Source organism: Papio anubis, chromosome 4 (assembly GCF_008728515.1).
Source record: "Papio anubis isolate 15944 chromosome 4, Panubis1.0, whole genome shotgun sequence".
NCBI lineage: Eukaryota > Metazoa > Chordata > Mammalia > Primates > Cercopithecidae > Papio > Papio anubis.
This window is the reverse complement of record NC_044979.1, coordinates 168,054,460-168,076,034: the sequence shown is the minus strand read 5'-3', so window position 1 is coordinate 168,076,034 and position 21,575 is coordinate 168,054,460. Positions and strand designations below refer to the sequence as shown.

At 46.8% G+C, this 21,575-nt stretch overlaps 1 protein-coding gene across 11 annotated transcripts in view; it reads right to left on the bottom strand.

The window, feature by feature from the left end:
* The window catches only part of EVA1C (eva-1 homolog C), a 105,231-nt gene that overhangs the window by 35,485 nt on the left and 48,171 nt on the right, over positions 1-21,575 (bottom strand). For 10 of the 11 annotated variants that reach the window (XM_017956160.3, XM_017956158.3, XM_017956159.3 and 7 more), the window contains 1 exon segment: positions 12,365-12,517. In XM_017956160.3, coding sequence (XP_017811649.2) covers positions 12,365-12,517 — 153 coding nt within the window. 11 annotated transcript variants of the gene reach the window in all.

Genomic DNA, 21,575 nt, shown 5'->3' with positions numbered 1-21,575 from the left:
TATTTTTTATTTTTTTTTGAGACGGAGTCTTGCTCTGTCGCCCAGGCTGGAGTGCAGTGGCACGATCTCGGCTCACTGCAAGCTCCACCTCCCGGGTTCACGCCATTCTCCCGCCTCAGCCTCCGAGTAGCTGGGACTACAGGCGCCCGCCACCACGCCCGGCTAGTTTTTTGTATTTTTAGTAGAGACGGGGTTTCACCATGTTAGCCAGGATGGTCTCGATCTCCTGACCTCGTGATCCACCCGCCTCGGCCTCCCAAAGTGCTGGGATTACAGGCTTGAGCCACCGCGCCCGGCCTATCTTCACATTTTAGAGTACAGAGAGGCCCAAACTGAGGAAAAAAGCCCTAGTAAATCCCACCATCAAGAAATAAAGCTATTAACCTTTAAAGAGTATCTTCCTAGTCACTTTTCTGTGTGTAAATGTTCTTCTTCCCTCTCAATGGAATCATATAGAATTTTATTATTTATTTATTTATTTATTTATTTATTTATTTATTTATTTATTTTGAGGCGGCACTTGCTCTGTTGCCCAGGCCGGAGTGCAGTGGCACGATCTCAGCTCACTGCAACCTCTGCCTCCCGGGTTCAAGTGATTCTCCTGCCTCAGCCTCCTGAGTAGCTGGGATTACAGGCGTCCGCCACCATGACCAGCTAATTTTTGTATTTTTAGTAGAGATGGGGTTTCACCACGTTAGCCAGGCTGGTCTCAAACTCCTGACCTTGGGTGATCCACACATCTCGGCCTCCCAAAGTGCTGGGATTACAGGTGTGAGCCACTGTGTCCGGCAAAAAAAGTATTTTTGAGACAAGGTCTTGCTCTATCGCCCAGGCTAGAGTACAGTGGCACAGACATGGCTCACTGCAGGCTTGACTCCCTGGCCTTAAGCAATCCTCCCAATTTAGCCTCCCAAGTAACTGAGACTATGCTACCCACGGCTCTGTCACCCAGCATGGGACATGCCACCACATGCTGCTAATTTTTGTATTTTTTGTAGAGGTGGGGTTTTGCCATGTTGCTCAGGCTGGAATCACATACATACTACTTTGTATGCTATACTTTCCCATTTACTAATATATTTGTGAACATTTTAAATAAGTGATATTTTAAAGAGCTGTATTGTCTTTCATTTATGAATGTACCAACTCAGTATCTTTTTACTTTTTTCTTTTTTCTTTTTTTTTTTTTTAAGAGACAGGGCCTTGTTCTGTCAACCAGGCTAAAATGTAGTGGCATGGTTATTGCTCACCACAGCCTCCAGCTCCTGGGCTCAAGTGATCCTCTCACCTTAGCCTCCTGTGTAGGAATCCAACCCTATTTACAATACGCTATTGTTGGACATTCAGATGATTTCTATTTTTTAATATTATAAGCAATGCTATGTGGAACAATCTTAGAGCTGAACATTTGCAAACGAGTATGATATTTCCATAGGAATTATTGGAAGTAGATTGCTTTGTCAAAGGGTACTCCAAACATTAAAGCTTTTAATACATACCGCCAAACTTATCCAGAAAAAGTGTACCAAGGCACGCAGCTGCAAATATTCTGAGAGCACCCTGGGAAACTTATATTTTCTTAGTTTTAAGGATATATGCCTGACCATATTCTTTAAGGCTAACAGAAGGGAAAAAAAAAAAAGAGAGAGAGAGTATCTGGGACTATGGTATGTGCCACGCTGCCTGGCTAAATTTTAATTTTTTTTTTTTTTTGTAGAGATAAGGGTCTCACTATGTTGCCCAGACTGGTCTTGAACTCCTGGCTTCAAGTGATCCTCCCACCTTGGCCTCCCAAAGTGCTGGGATCACAGGAAGGAACCACTGCACTGGGTTGCTTTTGTACTTTTAAGTTACTCTGGGAGTGCAAGAATTTATCTTAGAGAGAGTGAAAGAACCCACAGGAAGAGGCCCAGGATAATTCAGGTCTGATTCAGGTCTGACTGTATCTTTGTTGACACTGAGCTCTGAACGGTTCGCAGGAATTTGTTGTTGTTAGCGGTTATTTCCCTCTGAGGCTGATTTTATTTGCACCTTCTGCTTCTTTTTTTTAGGGGCGGGGTGGGGCGGGGACAGAGTCTCGCTCTGTTGCCTAGGCTGGAGTACAGTGTTACAATCTCAGCGCACTGCAATCTCCGCCTCCCAGCTTCAAACGATTCTTCTGCCTCAGCCTCCTGAGTAGCTGGGACTACAGGCATGCACCACCATGCACAGCTAATTTTTTTGTATTTTTAGTAGAGATGGGATTTCCCCATGTTGACCAAGCTGGTCTCGAACTCCTGACCTCAAGCAATTCGCCTCAGCCTCCCAAAGTGCTGGGATTACAGGCGTGAGCCACAGCTCCCAGACTGCACCTCCTGTTTCTGGCAAACTGCCCTCCACCCCCAATACATGTGATAACAAGATATTCAACCATTTAAATTTTTACTTTTTGGCTATTACTTAACAGTGAAACTGAAGTTAATTGCTCCTTCCAGCCTGTGTTTATTTATATAATAAGGCTGGCTGCTTAAGTGCCGCTGTCTTGGCAGTGGGAACCTCTGTCACCTCGATCTTTGGCTGAAAAGTCCAGGCCTGCCCACACTTGGCCTCGGGGTGGCCTTAGCCCAGCCTTTGAGGCCTGTTGTGTGGTTTTTCTCATCCTCTTTTTAAGGAAATAGCAGAATCCCTGGAACTCACCCGGAAAATGTAAACCACAGTGGGAAATTACGCACCACAGTGGACGCCCAGACAGGGGCATGTTCTGAAGCCTGGCGTCCCCAGGCCCAGCCTTCGGGAAAGGCTCACTCCTGTCTCATGTAAAAATGCTGTTTTGTTGGTGTTCATTGGTCACCAGCGATGGCCACTTTAATGTCCTCCTTTCAGTTTTTCTTCTACCGGATGAGGCATAAATTCTGACGGAGACTACTTGCTGTAAGACCTTCCAGAAATGACTTTGGGTCAGTCTCCTTCAAGATAAGACATCAGGCCAGGTGTGGTGGCTTATGCCTGTAATCCCAGCACTTTGGGAGGCTGAGGCAGGTGGATCACCTGAGGTCAGCAGTTCGAGACCAGCCTGGCCAACATGGTGAAACCCCGTCTCTACTAAAAATACAAAAATATTAGCTGTACTTGGTGGTGAGTGCCTGTAATCCCAACTACTTGGGAGACTGAGGCAGGAGAATTGCTTGAACCTGGGAGGGGGAGGTTGCAGTGAGCTGAGATCATGCCACTATACTCCAGTGTGGGCGACAGAGTGAGACTTGGTCTCAAAATAAATAAATAAATAAATAACTTAATTATCTCTTTAAAGACCTTATCCCCAGATAAGGCCACCTTCTGAGGTACCGGAGGTTAGGACTTCAGTATACGAATTCAGTTAGGACATAAGTTAGCTCATAAGAGCCTTCAAGAGGGTCTCCTGTGAGGCTCACCTTTTGGAATTCATGTGCTTGTGCAGCCTCCTCCCACCATGAACCAGAGCTTGTGTGGGGGACCGATAGCCTATGGCAGAGGTGAGAGCGTACGGGGGAGGTGGGAGCGTACGGGGGAGTGGGAGCGTACGGGGGAGGTGGGAGCGTACGGGGGAGGTGGGAGCGTACGAGGGAGGTGGGAGCGTACGGGGGAGGTGAGAGCGTATGGGGGAGGTGAGAGCGTATGGCGGCGGTGAGAGCATACGGGGGAGGTGGGAGCGTACGGGGGAGGTGGGAGCGTACGGGGGAGGTGGGAGCGTACGGCGGAGGTGGGAGCGTACGAGGGAGGTGGGAGCGTATGGCGGAGGTGAGAGCCTATGGCTCCACCAGTTCTTCTGCATCACTTTCTCTGGGGGAAGCCAGCTACCATGTTGTAAGGACACATAAGAAACCCATGTGGGGAGAAACTGATGTCTCACACCAACAATCAGCACCAAACCACCCACCCATGAGTCAGTCCCCTTACAACTCCAGCCCTCAGGGGACTGCAGCCCCCGCCACCATCAGGGCTACAACTTCCTGAAACCCCATGAGACCCTGAGCAAGAACTGCCAGACTACACTATCCCTGAATTCCTGCCCCACAGTAATGAATATTTTGTTTTAAGCCATCAAACTTGGAGGTATTTTACTAGAAAATGAATTCACATTTTGATACCTGAAGTGGGTTGCCAGGGTAACGAAATCCTCAAACTATGGTGGTGGCTTTGGGATCAGGCAGTGGGCATGAGTTGGGGGGACCTTGAGGGGTATGTTAGAGAAAATGTAAGGGCCTTGAAGAGAAGCCTGGTATCTGTCATCTTGATGTGCTGAAGCCAAATGCGTCTTCAGGGCAGAGCTTCCCAGCTTACCTGTGAATGCACAGACTCCTGGGATGTGTCCCCTCAGGCCACGCCTGTCCTCAGGCCACTGATGCCGGCGTTCAGTGGCATCTCTCTTTACCCCTTTCCATATGGATGTAACTGTGTGCTTGCTGATGGGGTGGTTGGGAAGCTCTGTTCAATAGCAGGGTGGAGTGTATGGCCAACACTGACCTCCTCAGTGCCTGCCCTGATGCAGTTCAGTTGGGACTGGCTTAGGGCTTCATATACAGAACACTGCAGCACTGCTCTCCCTCCTCTGCACCCAGAGCTCAGGCTTTCTTGAGGCAGGTGGGGGGACCCTCAAGTCCTTGGGAATGCTCGGGAATGTGTGTCCCACTGCAATGCAGGGTACGGGAGTACCGACAGTCAGGCCTCGGGCGGCCCTGGGGGTGCCTATGGGGCAGGATGGAGTCACACCAATAACTTGGGAGGATCACACACATGTTCCTACTTCTCAGCCCCCTTCCTCTTGAACTTCTTCTTTTTCCTCTTTTTCTTATTTTGAGATGGAGTTTCACTCTTGTTGTCCAGGCTGGAGGGCAATGGCGCGATCTCGGCTCACTGCAACCTCTGCCTCTCGGGTTCAAGCGATTCTCCTGCCTCAGCCTCCAGAGTGGCTGGGATTACAGGCATGCACCATCACATCCGGTTAATTTTGTATGTTTAGTAGAGACATGGTTTCGCCATGTTAGCCAGGCTGGTCTCAAACTCCCGACCTCAGGTGATCCACCCGCCTCGGCCTCCCAAACTGCTGGAATTCCAGGCATGAGACACCACGCCTGGCCCCTCTTGAACTTATCCTACATATGACATACAAAGAATCAAAAAGGCAACCAGCCCTACATAACAAACCCAAACTGCCAAACAAAACAAAACAAAACAAAATAACAACAAAAAAAACCATATAAACAAAAAAACCCGGAAGACAGGGGGACAGTTACAGCAGAAAAAGCATGTCAAGGGTTACTATCCCTACTCTGCCAAGAAGTCATAAAATAAATCAATAAAATAAATCAAAGATCTCAACAGGAAAAAAAAAAAAAAAGACAAAAGCTAGAGAGACAAGGTGTGCAAGTGCAAATACAATAACCACAAAAATATGAGGAAATGGCCAAGGTCAGTCATAGTCAAAGAAAGGCAAAATAAAAACCACATCGAAGGACCATTTTATACCTCTTAAATTGGAAGCATGCAGAAAAATCATATATAAAGCTGCCAGCATTGCAGGGAAACCACAGTTATAGATAGATAGATAAATAGATAGATTGATAGATTGATATAGATAGATAGATAGATAGAGAAAGATAGAGATAGATAGATAGAGAGAGAAAGATAGAGATAGATAGATAAATAGATTGATTGATATAGATAGATAGATAGATAGATAGATAGATAGATAGATAGATAGATAGATACATAGATACATAGATAGATGGATAGATAGAATAAGTTTTTGGAAAGAACTCTGAGAAGAACTAGAAACATACTGATGCTGTCTTTTGGTATAAAACTTCTGGGAATTTATCCCTAGGAAGTAAGCCAGAAGAAAGGGAAAGCTACAAGCACACGCTCATTATACGTTATTTACAATACTTGAAAGTCAGAAAAAATGGAAAATATCCAGCCGCCAGGGAACAATTACGTAAATTATTTGATGTGTCTCTTTAACAAGATATTAGGAAGTGCTCGGCATTATTGGGACTTTTTTGGCCACACAGAAAAACACACATGATATAAGATAAAGGAAAAGAAGGCGGTCTGCAAATGGATCTGCTTAGAACTGCCATTACGTAAAACAGTTCTCAGCTCATACTCGACTTGGAGAGAAATCAAAAAAAAAAAAAAAAGAAGAAGAAGAAGAACCTTTTTATCTGATGAGTAACATTTGTGACTGAATCTTTTTCTCATTTCTGTTAAATATTATTATGGTGTTTGTGCAGAACAATAAAAACAATGATGATGATGATGATATTTTAGAAAGAACTGGAAATGCTTTTTTACAGCATCTCAGCACTAAAAGCCACACTGAGCTGCTATAAAATCCAAAGTGGTCCCTGACCATGGAGAGACACTGTGGACACTGGGTTTCACCACCTGTGTTCCAAGGGGGTCTGCAAATGGGGTTTTGCCAGACTTTAACTTATAGGCAGGAGGAAAAATACACAAATCATCCACTCAAACCAGATGTTCCAGGACTCACCACAAGCTCCCTTACAGAGGTCCGCAGTGAAACCAACCCCTCGCCCTCACACAACCATCCCACCAAACTCCCGCCAGCTTCTAGGGCTGAGGATAAAGACCCTTTTCCCCTTGAAAGCAGCGAGGCTGAGCTGCAGTGGTAAATGGGAGCACAGAGCAGAACCACACACGCGCCGGCAGCCTGTGGCCCAGGTGCGCCCTGGAGGCATGTTTTGTTTGGCTCACACAGTGTTTTAAAAGTTGGAACATTTCACTTAGAAAAAAGAAAATCCAGATTTCCAGCATCCCATGAAGTGGGAAGCTGTGACACCAGGCCTACGTTCCCAGTCTGTAACCAGACGATTATCCATCCTTGGGAGCCGAGTGTGGGCGCCTCACTGCAGAGGGGCTCTGATTCATTCCTACGTCTCAGGATTCACGTGAGCACCCACTCTATGCCTGGCACTGCTTGAGTTGCTGGCAATTCCACAGACCAGTTCCTGCAGAGCTGCTCAGCTCCTGGAGAGATGAACTACACACACATACCACGGTCTATCTCCATGCTATGGAGAAAGTCCAACGAAAGGGTCACCGGAGAGGGACTGCAGGGACGAGGTGCCATGCTGGCCAGTGCCTGGAGAAACCTCTCTGAGATGACATCTGGGTTGATTCCTGAATCCTGAGACAGAACCAGCCACACAAGATATGGGGTGAGCACAGTCCAGGTCAAAGGGACAGCTTGTGCAAAGGCCCAGGGGTATGAAAAAAGGTGGAGTGCTCCAGAGGTAGTGAGGGAAGAGGCATGTGCAGCAGGACCACAGCTGAAGACTGATGTATTCCAATTACAATGGGCAGAGTGGAGGGCTTTAAGCGGAGGTGTGATGTCTTCCGGTTTAATTTAAATAAAATCCTGGCTGGGCTCAGTGGCTCATACCTGTAATCCCAGCACTTTAGGAGGCTGAGGTGGGAGGATCACTTGAGGCCACGAGTTCAAGACCAGCCTGGGCAAAATAGCAAGACTTCATCTCCACCATACCAGGCATGGTGGCATGCTCCTGTAGTCCCAGCTACTCAGGAGGTTGAGGTGAGAGAATTGCTTGAGCCCGTGAGTTGGAGGCTGCAGTGAGCTATGAGGAAGGCTTCACTGCATTCACCGCCACAGCCAAAATGCCAGAGCCCTTCTCGCCCTGTGCTCTGCAGGACAAAAAGCCTCAAAGACAAAAATCAAAGGGTCCTGAGGATGCCCTGTTCATCGGCCCTCAGCCTCACATGGAAGGCTCGGCTCTGAGCTCATCGTTCAGGTCAGTGCTAAGGGCATTTTCTCCGGGACTCAGGTAGACCATACATGAAGGCTTTAAACTGCCCTTGGTGCATCACTGCATTCCAGCCTGGGTGACAGAGCAAGACCCTGTCTCCAACAATTTTTTTTGAAATAAATAAATACAATCCCTCTGGCTGCTAAGTGAAGAGGGGAGGCAGCCTCGATGTCCAGGGGAGGGATGCCCAGAGGGCGCTGGGAGCAAAGTGGACAGATTAGAGACACGCCACCATGGGACTGCCCTGGGACTGTCTGCAGATTCTCTGCGGACAGCAAATGCTCTGCCCATGGGACTGGTGAAGGGAGCGGACAGGTAGCAGGTAGGAGACGGGCGGTCAAAAGAGTATGCTTTTTCAGGTGGATGATATTAAAGCATGTTTAGACACGAGGGGTAAACTGATGATTCTCTGGGGAGAACAGGCCGAGTGTGGTTTAAAGCCTTCATGTACGGCTACAGTGGCCCGGCAATGGTCCCTTTCCCTAAGGCAGTAGCAGGGAGAAGGGAGGAGAAGGTGGAGACATTTAAGAGAGAGAAGAGCACAGCATCCAACTGAACACACACAGGTGTTGTTAGAACACACGCAGGTGTTATTGGCTCCTGGGCCAAGAAGCAAATGATTTCATAGCATTCAATTAGATGGAGAAAATGCACCAGCTCAGAGAGTCAAAGGTTTGTATTTCCGCATGCATGCGTGGTTCTGCCCTTAGCACTGACCTGAACGGTGAAGTCAGAGCTGAGCCTTCCATGTGAGGCTGAGGACCTGATGAACTGGAAACCCTCAGGACCCTTTGATTTTTGTCTTTGAGCTTCTCTGTGCTACAGAGCACAGGGCAGGAGGGGCTCTGGCATTTTGGCTCTGGCCACAAATGTAGAGAAGAGTCTGGTCCTCACCCTTGCAAGCACACCGAGGCCAATGGACGGAAGTGCTTGATGGTGAGGGAGAAGGGCGAGCAGGCTTTTATTCTGTGAGCTGAAGCTTTTTACCTTGAACAGCCAAGCAAGGGGCACAGAGCAGAGTCACAGACTTCTTCACAGTCCTTTCTACATCAGGAAGGGTTTCTGAGGGCGTTAACACTGCTGGCTGACCTCAGAATTCCTCCACTGTCCATGGAAACCTGTCTTTTAGGCCATGGGATCTCCTCCTAACACTTTCGTTAATTACTTTTCCTTTTTTTTTTTTTTTTCTTTTAAGAGACAGGGTCTTTTTCTGTGGCCCAGGCTGGAGTGTGGAGGTGCGATCATAGCTCACTACAACCTCAAACTCTAGGCCTCAAGTGATCTTCCCATCTCAACCTCCAGAGTAGCTGGGATTACACAGGCATAAAACACTATGTCTGGTATACTCTTCCCTTTTAAATCCAACTCTCCGCCGGACACAGTGGCTCACACCTGTAATCCCAGCACTTTGGGAGGCCAAGACAGGTGGATCACTTGAGGTCAAGAGTTCAAGACTAGCCTGGTCAACATGGCGAAACCCCATCTCTACTAAAAATACAAAAATTAGCTGAGTGTAGTGGCAAGCGCCTGTAGTCCCAGCTACTCCGGAGGTTGAGGCAGGAGAATCACTTGAACCTGGAAGGTGGAGGTTACAGTAAATGGAGATCGTGCCATTGCACTCCAGCGTGGGCCACAGAGCAAGACTCTGTCTCAAAAATAAACAAATAAATTTATTAATTAAATCCAACTCTCATCCACCATTCCTAGGAATGAAAGGCAGTGACCAACTGAACACAAACCATTCAGCGTACAGATTTACCCGCTTGGTCAACTGAATTCTGCTCAAAAGAACAGCTGACACGGATGTTAACTTACTGCTGTTTCTTAAAACACAGGCGGCTAAGTTAGACTAGTAAGCCTGGGAAATGAGGTACTTCTCTGCAATATTAAGAAATGGAGGCCGGGTGCGGTGGCTCCTGCCTGTAATCCCAACACTTTGGGAGGCCGAGGCGGGTGGATCATGAGGTCAGGGGATCGAGACCATCCTGGCTAACACGGTGAAACCCATCTTTACTGAAAATACAAAAAAATGGCCATGCTTGGTAGTGGGCACCTGTAGTCCCAGCTACTCAGGAGGCTGAGGCAGGAGAATGGCGTGAACCCGGGAGGCGGAGCTTGCAGTGAACTGAGATCGTGCCACTGCACTCCAGCCTGAGGGACAGAGCAAGATTCCGTTTAAAAAAAAAAAAGAAAAGAAAAAGAAGTGGAGACCAGGTGCAGTGCCTCACTCCTGTAATCCCAGCACTTTGGGAGGCCGAGGTAGGTGGATCACCTGAGGTCAGAAGTTCAAGACCAACCTGACCAACATGGTGAAACCCTGTCTCTACTAAACTATAAAAATTAGCCGGGCATGGTGGCAGGCACCTGTAATCCCAGTTACTCAGGAGGCTGAGGCAGGAGAATTGCTTGAACCTGGAAGTGGAGGTTGTAGTGAGCCGAGATCACACCACTGTGCTCCAGCCTGGGTGACAGAGGGAGACTCCATCTCAAAAAAAAAAAAAAAAAAAAAAAAAAAGTGGAGTGGGCGTAGGGGAACACAGAGCCTGTAAAGAAGACATAGATCCACAATGCCTTGCACAATCCCTGTTCTGGAAAGGCATTCTTGAATATTATAAAGGTTAAGAATTAAAGAAAAAAAAACTGATGAAGCCTCTTTTTGCAGGAAGGAGTTAAAACACCAAGGGTCCCTCATCCAGCTAAGGAACTATATAATACAGGGAGCCCCTGCAGGGTGTTAGGAAGGATAGTGACAGATTTGCCTTTAAGAAAGATACCTGGGCCCGGCGCAGTGGCTCACGCCTGTAATCCTAGTACTTTGAGAGGCCAAGGCAAGCGGATCACCTGAGGTCAGGAGTTTAAGACCAGCCTGGCCAACACGGTGCAACCCTGTCTCTACTAAAAATACAAAAATTAGCCAGGTATGGTGGCAGGCGCCTGTAATCCCAGCTATTCCTGAGGCTGAGGCAGGAGAATCACTTGAACCCAAGAGACGGAGGTTGCAGTGAGCCGAGATTGCACCATTGCACTCCAGCCTGGGCAACAGAGGGAGACTCCATTTCAAAGAAAAAAGGAAGGAAGGGAGGAAGGAAGGAAGGAAGGAAGGAAGGAAGGACGCACGGACGGACGGACGGACCTGAGGCCACTGTGGGGAGAAAGGCAAGCCTGGGAGTAGGGAGATGGCTACCGTAGCTCGGCAATGATCCCTTTCCCTAAGGCAGTAGCAGGGAGAAAGGAGGAGGGGCTGGAGACATTTAACAGAGAGAACCGAACACATGCAGGTGTTATCAGACAGGGAAGATGGGGTTCAAGAGCTCACAAGTCAACTTACTGGACCAGGACAGTGGGTAATGTTATTAATGGACAATGGGGACCCACCCTCACACGTGCCTCTCTGCCCCCTTTGACTGCTGAGCCTGTCAGGACAGGAACACTCAAGCCCAGATTGAGTTAAGGGCACTGCCCACTGGCATGGCTTCCTTCCTTGGGGAGCCAGGGCCTTAATCCCCTCAGACTGCACCCTAAGTATAACCCTACTGTGATGGTTAATACTGAGTGTCAACTTGATTGGATTGGAGGATACAAAGTATTTCCTGGGTGTGTCTGTGAGGGTGTTGCCAAAAGAGATTAATGTTTGAGTCAGTGGGCTGGGAAAGGCAGACCCACCCTTAATCTGGTGGGCACCATCGAATCAGAGGCCAGCAAATAGAAAGCAGGCAGAAAAACGTGAAAAGGAGAGACTGCCTTAGCCTCCAGGTCTACATCTTTCTCCCGTGCTGGATGCTTCCTGCCCTCGAACATCGGACTCCAAGTTCTTCAGTTTTGAGGCTCAAACTGGCTCTCCCTGCTCCTCAGCCTGCAGTCAGCCTATTGTGGGACCTGTGACCGTGTAAATTAATAGTAATAAACTCCCCTTTATTTACATATATATAAAGGGGAGTTGGGTACTATTCTTTATATGTATGTAAAGGGGAGTTGGGTACTATTCTTAGTGTTCATGTCTTCAGTTCTTTTTTTTTTTTTTTTTTTTTTTTTTGAGACAGAGTCTTGCTCTTATTGCCCAGGTTAGAGTGTAATGGCACGATCTTGGCTCACTGCAACCTCCACCTCCCGGGTTCAAGCAATTCTCCTGCCTCAGCCTCCTGAGTAGCTGGGATTACAGGTGTACCTCACCATGCCTGGCTAATTTTTGTAGTTTTAGTAGAGATGGGATTTCACCATATTGGCCAGGCTGGTCTCGAACTCCTGACCTTGTGATCCGCCCGCCTCAGCCTCCCAAAGTGCTGGGATTATAGGCGTGAGCCACCGCGCCCGGCCAGTTCTTGTTCTTTTACTTATTTATTTTTGGCAGATTACTGTTTACAAGCATATATATATATATACACACACACACACACACTTATATATGGGAGTTTATTAAGTATTAATTACACGATCACAAGATCGTGATCGTGTTAAGTATTAACTTCCACGATCATATAGGATATATATATATATATATATATCCTATTAGTTCTGTCCCTCTAGAGATCCCTGACTAATACACATACAAAAGCACATACCGAAAGCGGGGAGCCGCTCTGCCTCGGAGGAGCAGATGTCCCTTTCCTGGGTCCTCCTGCCATAGGTCGCAGAGTAGATGTTGAGGAACTTGGATTCATGGCAGTGCAGTTTCAGCTCCTGGTCTTCACACACAGTTTTGTTTTTTAATTCATCTGAAGCAGAAACAAAAATTGAAGGCACCATCAGCTTCCCCCAGAAGGAATCGGTGAGCTCTGTCCAAGTCCCCCTGCTCATTTCCCTGGGGCTGACAAAAATTGAAGGCACCATCAGCTTCCCCCAGAAGGAATCGGTGAGCTCTGTCCAAGTCCCCCTGCTCATTTCCCTGGGGCTGCACCCTGAGAAGGGGGCGGTAGGGATGGCCCTCTGGGCTCATGCTGTCTCTGACCCTAGAAAACAAAGCCCTCTGCAGGAAGCGGGTGGGAAGTAACCTGTTGGCAAGCGCAAAGACCCTGGGAATTATACTAAGGGGCAAATGGAGGAGAGGTGCCAGAGTTAAGGAGGCAGACGCATGGAGTTAGGTCCCAGGCAGGGCCTGGCTAGAAAGGAAGTTTCTCTCGCTCACCACTTAAGGTCACACGTTCCTTCACTGAAGGGAGCCTTTTCTCAAATGTTGGCTTGGGATCCACATAGGTAAAGACAGACCAGAAGTTACTTGAAAGAAGCATTAAGCTTCTTTCTCTCTCTGGAGACAGCCCAGTTAAACCTCACCTCCAGCCCCTCCACTGGCATCCCCATGCGTGTACGAATTATTTATTATTTTAGTTTAGTTTAGTTTTTTAGAGACAGGGTTTCACTCTGTTACCCAGGCTAGAGTGCAGTGGTGCAATCATAGCTCACTGCAGCCTTGAACTCTTGGGCTCAAACCTAGGCTCAAAGGATCCTCTCCCCTCAGCTTCTCAAGTACCTGGGAATATGAGTGCACACCATGCCCGGCTTACATTTATTTGTTTAAAAGACAAGAAAAGAGACCGGGCACAGTGGCTCACAGCCGTAATCCCAGCATCTTGGGAGGGAGGCTGAGGCAGGAGGATCACTTAAGCCCGGAAGTCGGAGGCCAGCCTGGGAAACATAGCAAGGCCTTGTTTCTAATTTAAAAAAAGCAAGAAAGATGATATGATACCAAATCAAATCATTTCCTTTACTAGGAAAGGGGCAAAAACAAGGCACGGTGTCAGTTAAGAATCCCTCTTTAGAGAAGCGTGGAAACTCTGCCCCAAATCTGGTAAATCCAGGAACAACTGACTATCAAGCTGATGGCGCATTCTAGGTTAGGATGATCTGGACCAGGTTGTACGTTGTTCTCAAAGAATTCAGGGAAAAGTTTGTTTGTTTAATCTGCTTATCATAGTAAAATCTTTCTTTGCAATGTCATACAAAGTTGGCATTATGCATGCACTGTTGAAGAAAACGTATTGTTTTTTTTTTAAAGAATGTACTCCAAAACCATTTAATTAGTGAAAATGTTTAATAATGATTTGATTTTTTTAAAGCAGTAAGAGCTAACACTCCAGACACAAAAGACCGCATACGGTGTGATTCCTTTTATATGAAGAATTCAGAAGAGGCAAGCCTTTAGGGGCAGAATGTAGATAAGTGGGCACCTGAGGCTGAAAGTGAGGTCACAGAGTGACAGAAAATGGACACAGGGAAGCCTTCTGAGATGGTGGGAATGTCCCATGCTGGACTGTGGTCACGGTTGCACAACTCAGTAAATTCACTGAAAATCACTGGATTGCACACTTGAAAAATGTGAATTTTATGCTGTGTAAATGATATCTCAAGAAAGATATCTTTAAATAATAATAGATAACACAGCTGGGTGCGGTGGCTCACACCTGTAATCCCAGCACCTTGAGAGGCTGAGGTGGGCGGATCACCTGAGGTCAGGAGTTCGAGACCAGCCTGGCCAACATAGCGAAACCCCGTCTCTACTAAAACTACAAATATTAGCCAGGCGTGATGTTGGGTGCCTGTAATCCCAGCTACTCAGGAGGCTGAGGCAGGAGAATCACAAACCCAGGAGGGGAAGGTTGCAGTGAGCTGAGATTGTGCCACTGCACTGCAGCCTGAGCAACAGAGCAAGCCTTCATCTCAAAAATAATAATAAATAATAATAATAGCTAATACTTGCTGAAGACTTCCTCCCAACTAGGCCCTGTTCTAACAGCTTTAAATGTATTAATAAATTGATATTCAAAGCAGTCCTTCTGTGAACAACCTCTTCAAATCCTTTGCATAGTGTGTGATGGATTTTTAAAATTTGCAGGAGTGATTCATGTATTCCGGATGCTAACTTTTGTCTCTTAGGTGTTAGAAAATCTCTCCTAGATTGTCACTTATCTTAAACTTTGCAAAATCAAAGCAAAGCAAAATATAAAGGGGACCACGGTCATTTATTTGCATATGTGGTTCTTATCCTTGCCAACATTCTGTAAAGAAAATTCTTTTAAAAATGCTAGCTCTACTCTATCACCCTTTTTCTGGAGTTTTCCACTTTGAAATGGCAACCACACAGCAGACAGGCGCATTTTTTAGCCAAACAAGCATTGGCGTTAACTGCAAACAAGAGTTAAATGGCAAGAACTGCTAGGGCTGTAATGGGCTGGCCCGGAGTGGGCGGGAAGACTGTCCAGAGGGAACCTCTTCCACCCCAGCCTCTCACTCCTCGCACATGCTCATGTTCTCCTTCCACTTTTCTTTCCTGGATTGGAAGTGCAGGCGGATTCCAGCTCCCACAGACACCTCAAGCCCAGGTTTTCCAAATTGTGATTTGAGGTTCATTCATGAGTCTTGAAATCATTAGTGCGTTGTAACCAGCAATTTTTTAAAATAAAGAATACAGTAGTTTAGAAAACAACAAAGGGCATCACATGAAGAAAGTATAAACACTGTTTTGTAATTTAAACATTTATTTTTCAGTTGTGTGTATATGAGTATGTGTTCCACTGGGCCAAAATGTGAAAATCTTTTCCTACCATGAGCTGCAATCACAATTTGAAAACGCCCACCTTAATCCCTACAGAAAGGCATGAGCTGTACACATTAGGGCCACAGCAGCTGGCTGGATCTTCGTATCCTGGCATCAATGATGCTAAGCTCCAAACTTAAAAAAGTGAAAGACAATAATTTTTAAATATAAATGCCACCTTCTTTCTTTCTTTCTTTCTTTCTTTCTTTCTTTCTTTCTTTCTTTCTTTCTTTCTTTCTTTCTTTCTTTCTTTTCTTTCTTTCTTTTCTTTCTTTCTTTCTCTTTCTTTCTTTCTTTCTTTCTTTCTTTCTTTCTTTCTTTCTTTCTTTCTTTCTTTCTTTCTCTCTCTCTCTCTCCCCCCCCCCTCCTCTCTCCCTCTCCTCTCTCTCTCTCTCTTCTCTCTCTCTCTCTCCCCCCCCTCCTTCTTTCTTTCTTTTTCTGACAGGGTCTCACTCTGTCACCCAGGCTGGAGTGCAGGGGACGCAATCTCAGCTCACCGCAACTCCCACCTCCCAGGTTCAAGCCATTCTCCTGCCTCAGCCTCCCGAGGAGCTGGGATTACAGGCATGTGCCACCAGGCCTGGCTAATTTTTGTATTTTTAGTAAAGACAGAGTTTCACCATGTTGGCTAGGCTGGTCTTGAACTCCTGACCTCAAATGATCCACCCACCTAGACCTCCCAAAATGCTGGGATTACAGGCGTGAGCCACCATGCCTGGACTAAACAGCATCTTTCTGTACCTTGTAAATTTCCATGACTTTCTACCAAAAGCAGAGAAGCAACAGCAAGGCCAAATTTTGGACCACAGGAAGGCAAACTTTACAAAATCTCAAGAGGACCACCAGCTCTGCTGCTGGCAAACTTTGTTGCTATCCTTTCATCCATGAGGATGCGAACATTCAAGATGAATGAAAGGCTCGGAGCAGAAGCCAGCCTACAGATGCTCACAAAATCCCCATCCTGCCCTGGTAGTTTAATAAGCAGGAAGAACCTCCACGAGGAAGAAAAATGAAAATGGTGACTAAGCAAATGTCTCGAAGGCCCTTTACCCACTCACTGGAATCTTAATTCAACAGCTTAAACTTAGAGCCAAGGCAAGTTTTGTTTTCATTTTCTAAAGAAAAGACTGCTAACTCTGACCCCAACGTCAGAAGGTTTGATTCTTTTTGGTGAGTCATATCCGCACTGGCATTTGTATGCAGTTTATGAGTAGATGCTAAATCCCACCAACAACAACATTTTGCCTGACTTCAAAGACCCAGAGTGAACGATGGCCTTTGATGCAGAAAAGAGGGCTTGGATAGAAACACCAAAAGAGCCAAAGCCCCCTTCCAACCATAAGAACTCAGAAAAATGTTAAGAATGCCTTCCGGTGGCAGAGCTGGCACAGAAAGAGGATGGGAGAAGGCAGGACAAAAACAAGCCTTATCTCCACAAATTGGAAACTTTTTAAATGGAAATCTTTTTTCTTTTTCTTTTTCCTTTTTGTTAAATCAAAATTTTTAAAAGTTAGAAGAGGTTTTTTTGTTTTGTTTTGTTTAAGGCATGTCATGAAACGCATTTATTAGCCACATCTCTTTGATTTATTAAAGCCCATTCATTAAAGGTAGCCTCGATGCCAACAAAACCCTCCCAGAGTAACGCAACACCCACATGCAAGGCCTCCAGTGATTTCGTCCCCAGATTATGGGCAAATCATCTCCTGGAATGGAGGGGCCTGTGCGTGTCATATTACATCCTTGGGGTGACTGCTGTGTTACATTGAGTCACTTGGTTCCTTGGGAATGTGCTAATTCACTGTCACATAAGAGTGACATTTCTGGATTATAAAAAATTAAGAAACTACTAATATCATTGCTACTTTTCTTAGAAGACTAGAATTTGTTTTAGAGCTGGGTTAGAGTTCTCAACTGGTCTCAGATTAGAGAAGGTGTGGGCAGCCTTCCAGAAGTGGGTTGCCAAGTCTCCTGGGAGTTTAGATGGGGAGGATGGCAGGGGCCTGGGAAGGTAGAACTACGACTCTGCTTAAATGACAACAGCGACGAAATTCCCCTTCCTCATTTTATTAAATTGGTGCAAAAGTGACTGTGATTTTTGCCCTTAAAAGCAATAGGCAAAAACCGTGATTATTTTTGCACCAACCTACTAATGAGCGGGCTATGTGGGTCATTCTGCTTCTCTTCGATACAACAGTCACAAAAGCACATCACTGCCGAGACCAGCTCAGTTGGAAAGACCCTAACCCAGTGGTGCTGGAGGAATTAGAGACACACACACAGAAATATAGAGGTGTGGAGTAGGAAATCAGGGGTCTCACAGCCTCCAGAGCTGAGAGCCTGGAACAGAGGTTTACCCACATATTTACTGACAGCAAGCCAGTGACAAGCACTGTTTCTATAGATTATAGATTAACTAAAAGTATTCCTTATGAGAAATAGAGGGATGGGCTCTGGCTAGATATCTGCCGCAGGAGCAAGTCCTTAAGGCACAGATCGCTCATGCTATTGTTTGTGGTTAAGAACTCCTTTAAGCGGTTTTTCGCCCTGGGTGGGCCAGGTGTTCCTTGCCCTCATTCCGGTAAACCCACAACCTTCCATCATGGGCGTCATGGCCATCACAAACATGTCACATGTTTGTGATGCAGAGATTTTGTGCTGCAGAGATTTTGTTTATGGCCTGTTTGGGGGCCAGTTCATGGCCAGATTTTGGGGGACCTGTTCCCAACACATCACCAGCCACCTTTCAAAGGTGGGCAGAGGAAGGATCTGCCGTGGTGAGAGTATTTTATTACTGACATTGTATACAATTGCCAGTGCATAGTGATGTTGAAATGTAGACAGACAGTCACTTTTATTTATTGTTATTCTTTCTTTCTTTAGTAAATAGATCTCACCCTGTCATCTAGATTGGAGTGCAGTGGTGAGATCATAGTTCATTGTAACCTCAGATTCCTGGGCTCAAGCAATCCTTTCGCTGCAGCCTCCCAAATAGCTAGGACTGCAGGTGTCTGCCACTATGCCCTGCTAATTTTCTTTTCTTTTTCTTTTTTTTTTTAAGAGAGATAGGGGTCTCACTATGTTACCCAGGCTAGTCTCTGACTACTGGCCTCAAACAATTCTCCTGCCTTGGCTTCCCAAAATGCCGGAATGACAGGCATGACTAAATCATTTAGTCATTCATGTCTTTAGCAGAGTGACTTGAATCAGCTTTATTGAAATAATAGCTACCAACTGCTGAGCTCAACTCCATGGTCCTGTGCTAAGCATGTTACATACAACACTGTGTTTTCACAGTCTTCTAACAGCCCCTCTGCAGAAGAGACATAATCCCATGTTACAACCGAGTCCTAGAAAGTGTCCCTACACTGCCCAACACACAGCAGATACACAGCAGAAAGGAATATGAACCCAGAACTACCTAAATCCAAGCCTCGCTGAAACCTACATTTCCTGAAAGGCTGCAATTTGGGAGGTGAGGTTTTGAGGAAGGAAGCATAATACACATTAAGGAAAAGAAGTTTCCAGTGAGGCTTGCTGGTAAAATAGCTTTCCGTAAAGACAAACAAATAAACCCAATCAGTGGCATTTGCCAATTTTCCTGGTGTAAATATTCCCACCGTAGCAAGTCCACAGAACACAGGCATAACTGGCTCGCATGATAAGCACTGGCTCCACACACCACAGGGTACAGTCGTGCAGCCTTTGGACATTCACAGTGTCCTGCCCAGACTAGAACTGGGAAGTGAGGAGAAGAGCCTCAGGAGGTGTGAGAGATGCAGAAAAAGAGGCAGGAAGGTGTGCAGACAATCTCACTTCCACCTCCTAAATGGCAGTGCTCAGGTTGCCGGTGTCCAGGTTACACAGGGGCTCTGCCTCTCATCTGCTGTCTATGGGGCAGCCAGTGGGGCCTTATGACTTCATCTTAGCACCCTCCCTGCTTAAATGCTGCCCTACAGATAGAGCCCCAACTCCTTCCTTGGCTCTGAGGGCTCAGGATCCCTACTCCAGCTCCCCAGCTGGTGCTCTCTCCTGCTATCTTGTTTCTGTGCTCCTACCCCGTGACTGGCTGCGCCAATGCACCTGCAACCCCCAGCCACAGGCTTCTGTATGGAGCACTCTTTCTGTGCCCTGCATCCCTGCAGTTCTCAGCTCCGTCACCACTTGGTCCAAAAAGACTCCACTGAACCCCCAGTTGAGGTCAATTCCTCCTATGAGGCTGGGCACGGTGGTTCACGCCTGTGATCCTAGCACTTTGGGAGGCCAAGGGGGACAGATCACTTGAGGTCAGGAGTTCAAGACCAGCCTGGCCAACATGGAGAAACCAGGTCTCTACTAAAAATACAAAAATTAGCCAGGTGTGGTGGTGCATGCTTGTAATCCCAGTTACTCAGGAGGCTGAGGCAGGAGAATTGCTTGAACCCGTGAGGCAGAGGTTGCAGTGAGCCAAGATCAAGCCACTATACTCCAGCCTGGGTGATGGAGTGAGACCCTATCTCAAGAAAAAAAAAAAAATTCTTCTGCAAGCTGCTTGCATAGTACCAAGTGCCTCTCCATGAAGCCCTGACCCTACCTGGAATCTTGCACATATTTGTGTGAAACTCACAGTGAATATCAGGCCCCACAGGACTGGACAATCTGGTTACCAAGGATGTGCTCACCTGTGCCTCCCCAGTGCTGAGCACAGGACCTGGCCCCTGCTGGGTGAACATTTGCTCTGTGAATACATAGTAAGCACCTACTGCTCTGGGGTGACAATGCTGAACCACACAGAGTTCCTGCTTTCACGATGCTCACAATCTGATGCAGTGTGTGTGCAAATCATACACAGGCCACAAATAAGGTAAATCCAAATGATGATGCTGCTGTGAAGAAAATAACATAGGATGCTGTGATAGTAGAGGGGTTTTTTTTGTGGTTGTTGTTGCTGTTTTTTGGACAGAGAAGGTCTCTCTTGAAAGGTGCTGTTTGGGGTGGAGATTACACAAGGAGAAGGAACCAGCTGTGTGAAGATCTTAGGAATGGTTGCTGGGTGAAGGAAGGTTGAGAAATACCCTGGGCGGGGTGTGGACACCACCCACGATAGAACCGCCATTCAGGGAATGTCTGCAGGATGTGGGTTCTCTTCATCCTCCACTCCTGTGCACAGTGGGGGCTTCATAAGTGTTTGCTGAAATGATATGAGTAAACCAGAGGAAGCCTCACACCACAGTCGCGGGACTGGGGCTCTGCACTGACTTATCTGAGGCTCGGGCAATTTTACAAAGGTCATTTGACTTCTCTTAGAGGGTGGCTTTTCTCAACTTATGAAACATTTCAAACATATAGAAAATGTGAAAGAATATCACAACCAACAGCCATATTCCCACCACCTCAGTTCTCCAACTGTTAACATCTTGAACAAGGGCTTTTTTTTTTTTTTTTTTTTTCCCCGAGACGGAGTCTCGCTCTGTCGCCCAGGCAGGAGTGCAATGGCGCCATCTCAGCTCACTGCAACCTCTGCCTCCCAGGTTCAAGCGATTCTCCTGCCTCAGCCTCCCGAGTAGCTGGGATTACAGGCGTCCGCCACTATGCCCAGCTAATTTTCGTATTTTTAGTAGAGACGGGGTTTCTCCATGTTGGTCAGGCTGGTCTCAAGCACCCGACCTCAGGTGATCTGCCTGCCTTGGCCTCCCAAAGTGCTGGGATTACAGGCGTGAGCCACCGCCCCCAGCCAAGAGCCACTTTTTAAAGGGCAATCTTTTACACCATGGAAGGAGGGAAGTGGAGAACAGAAAAAAAAAGAAGGCGAAGCTAATGGCAGTCAAGGGTGTCTTCAAGGCCATGACACAGTCATCTGTGAGGTTCAGCGGTGGGAGGGAAGTGAGGAAGAACACTGAGATCTTGGTGTGATTTCCTGAGTCTGTTGACTGAGGCAGGAGGTGATCCCAATGTCTGGTGCTGGAGGGAGGGTAGAGAGGGGTCACAAAGGGAGTTCCGGCGGTTCTGAATGGCTGGGCCTGCTTGTAGGTATTTGCGATTGTCTGTACATGTGAGCGTGTGTGAGCATGTATGATAGTGTGAGTGAGTGTGACAGCTGGTGTGCGTTTGAGTGTGTATAATGGGGTATAAGGTTGTGCTAGTGTGTGCCTGTGGGTGATGATGTCTATTATGAGAGGCGTGTGTGATGAGTACCTATTATATGCTGTGAGAGCATGAGTGCCTTTGCATGTGCTGTGTTAGAAAAGTACAGGGCAGTTTCGACG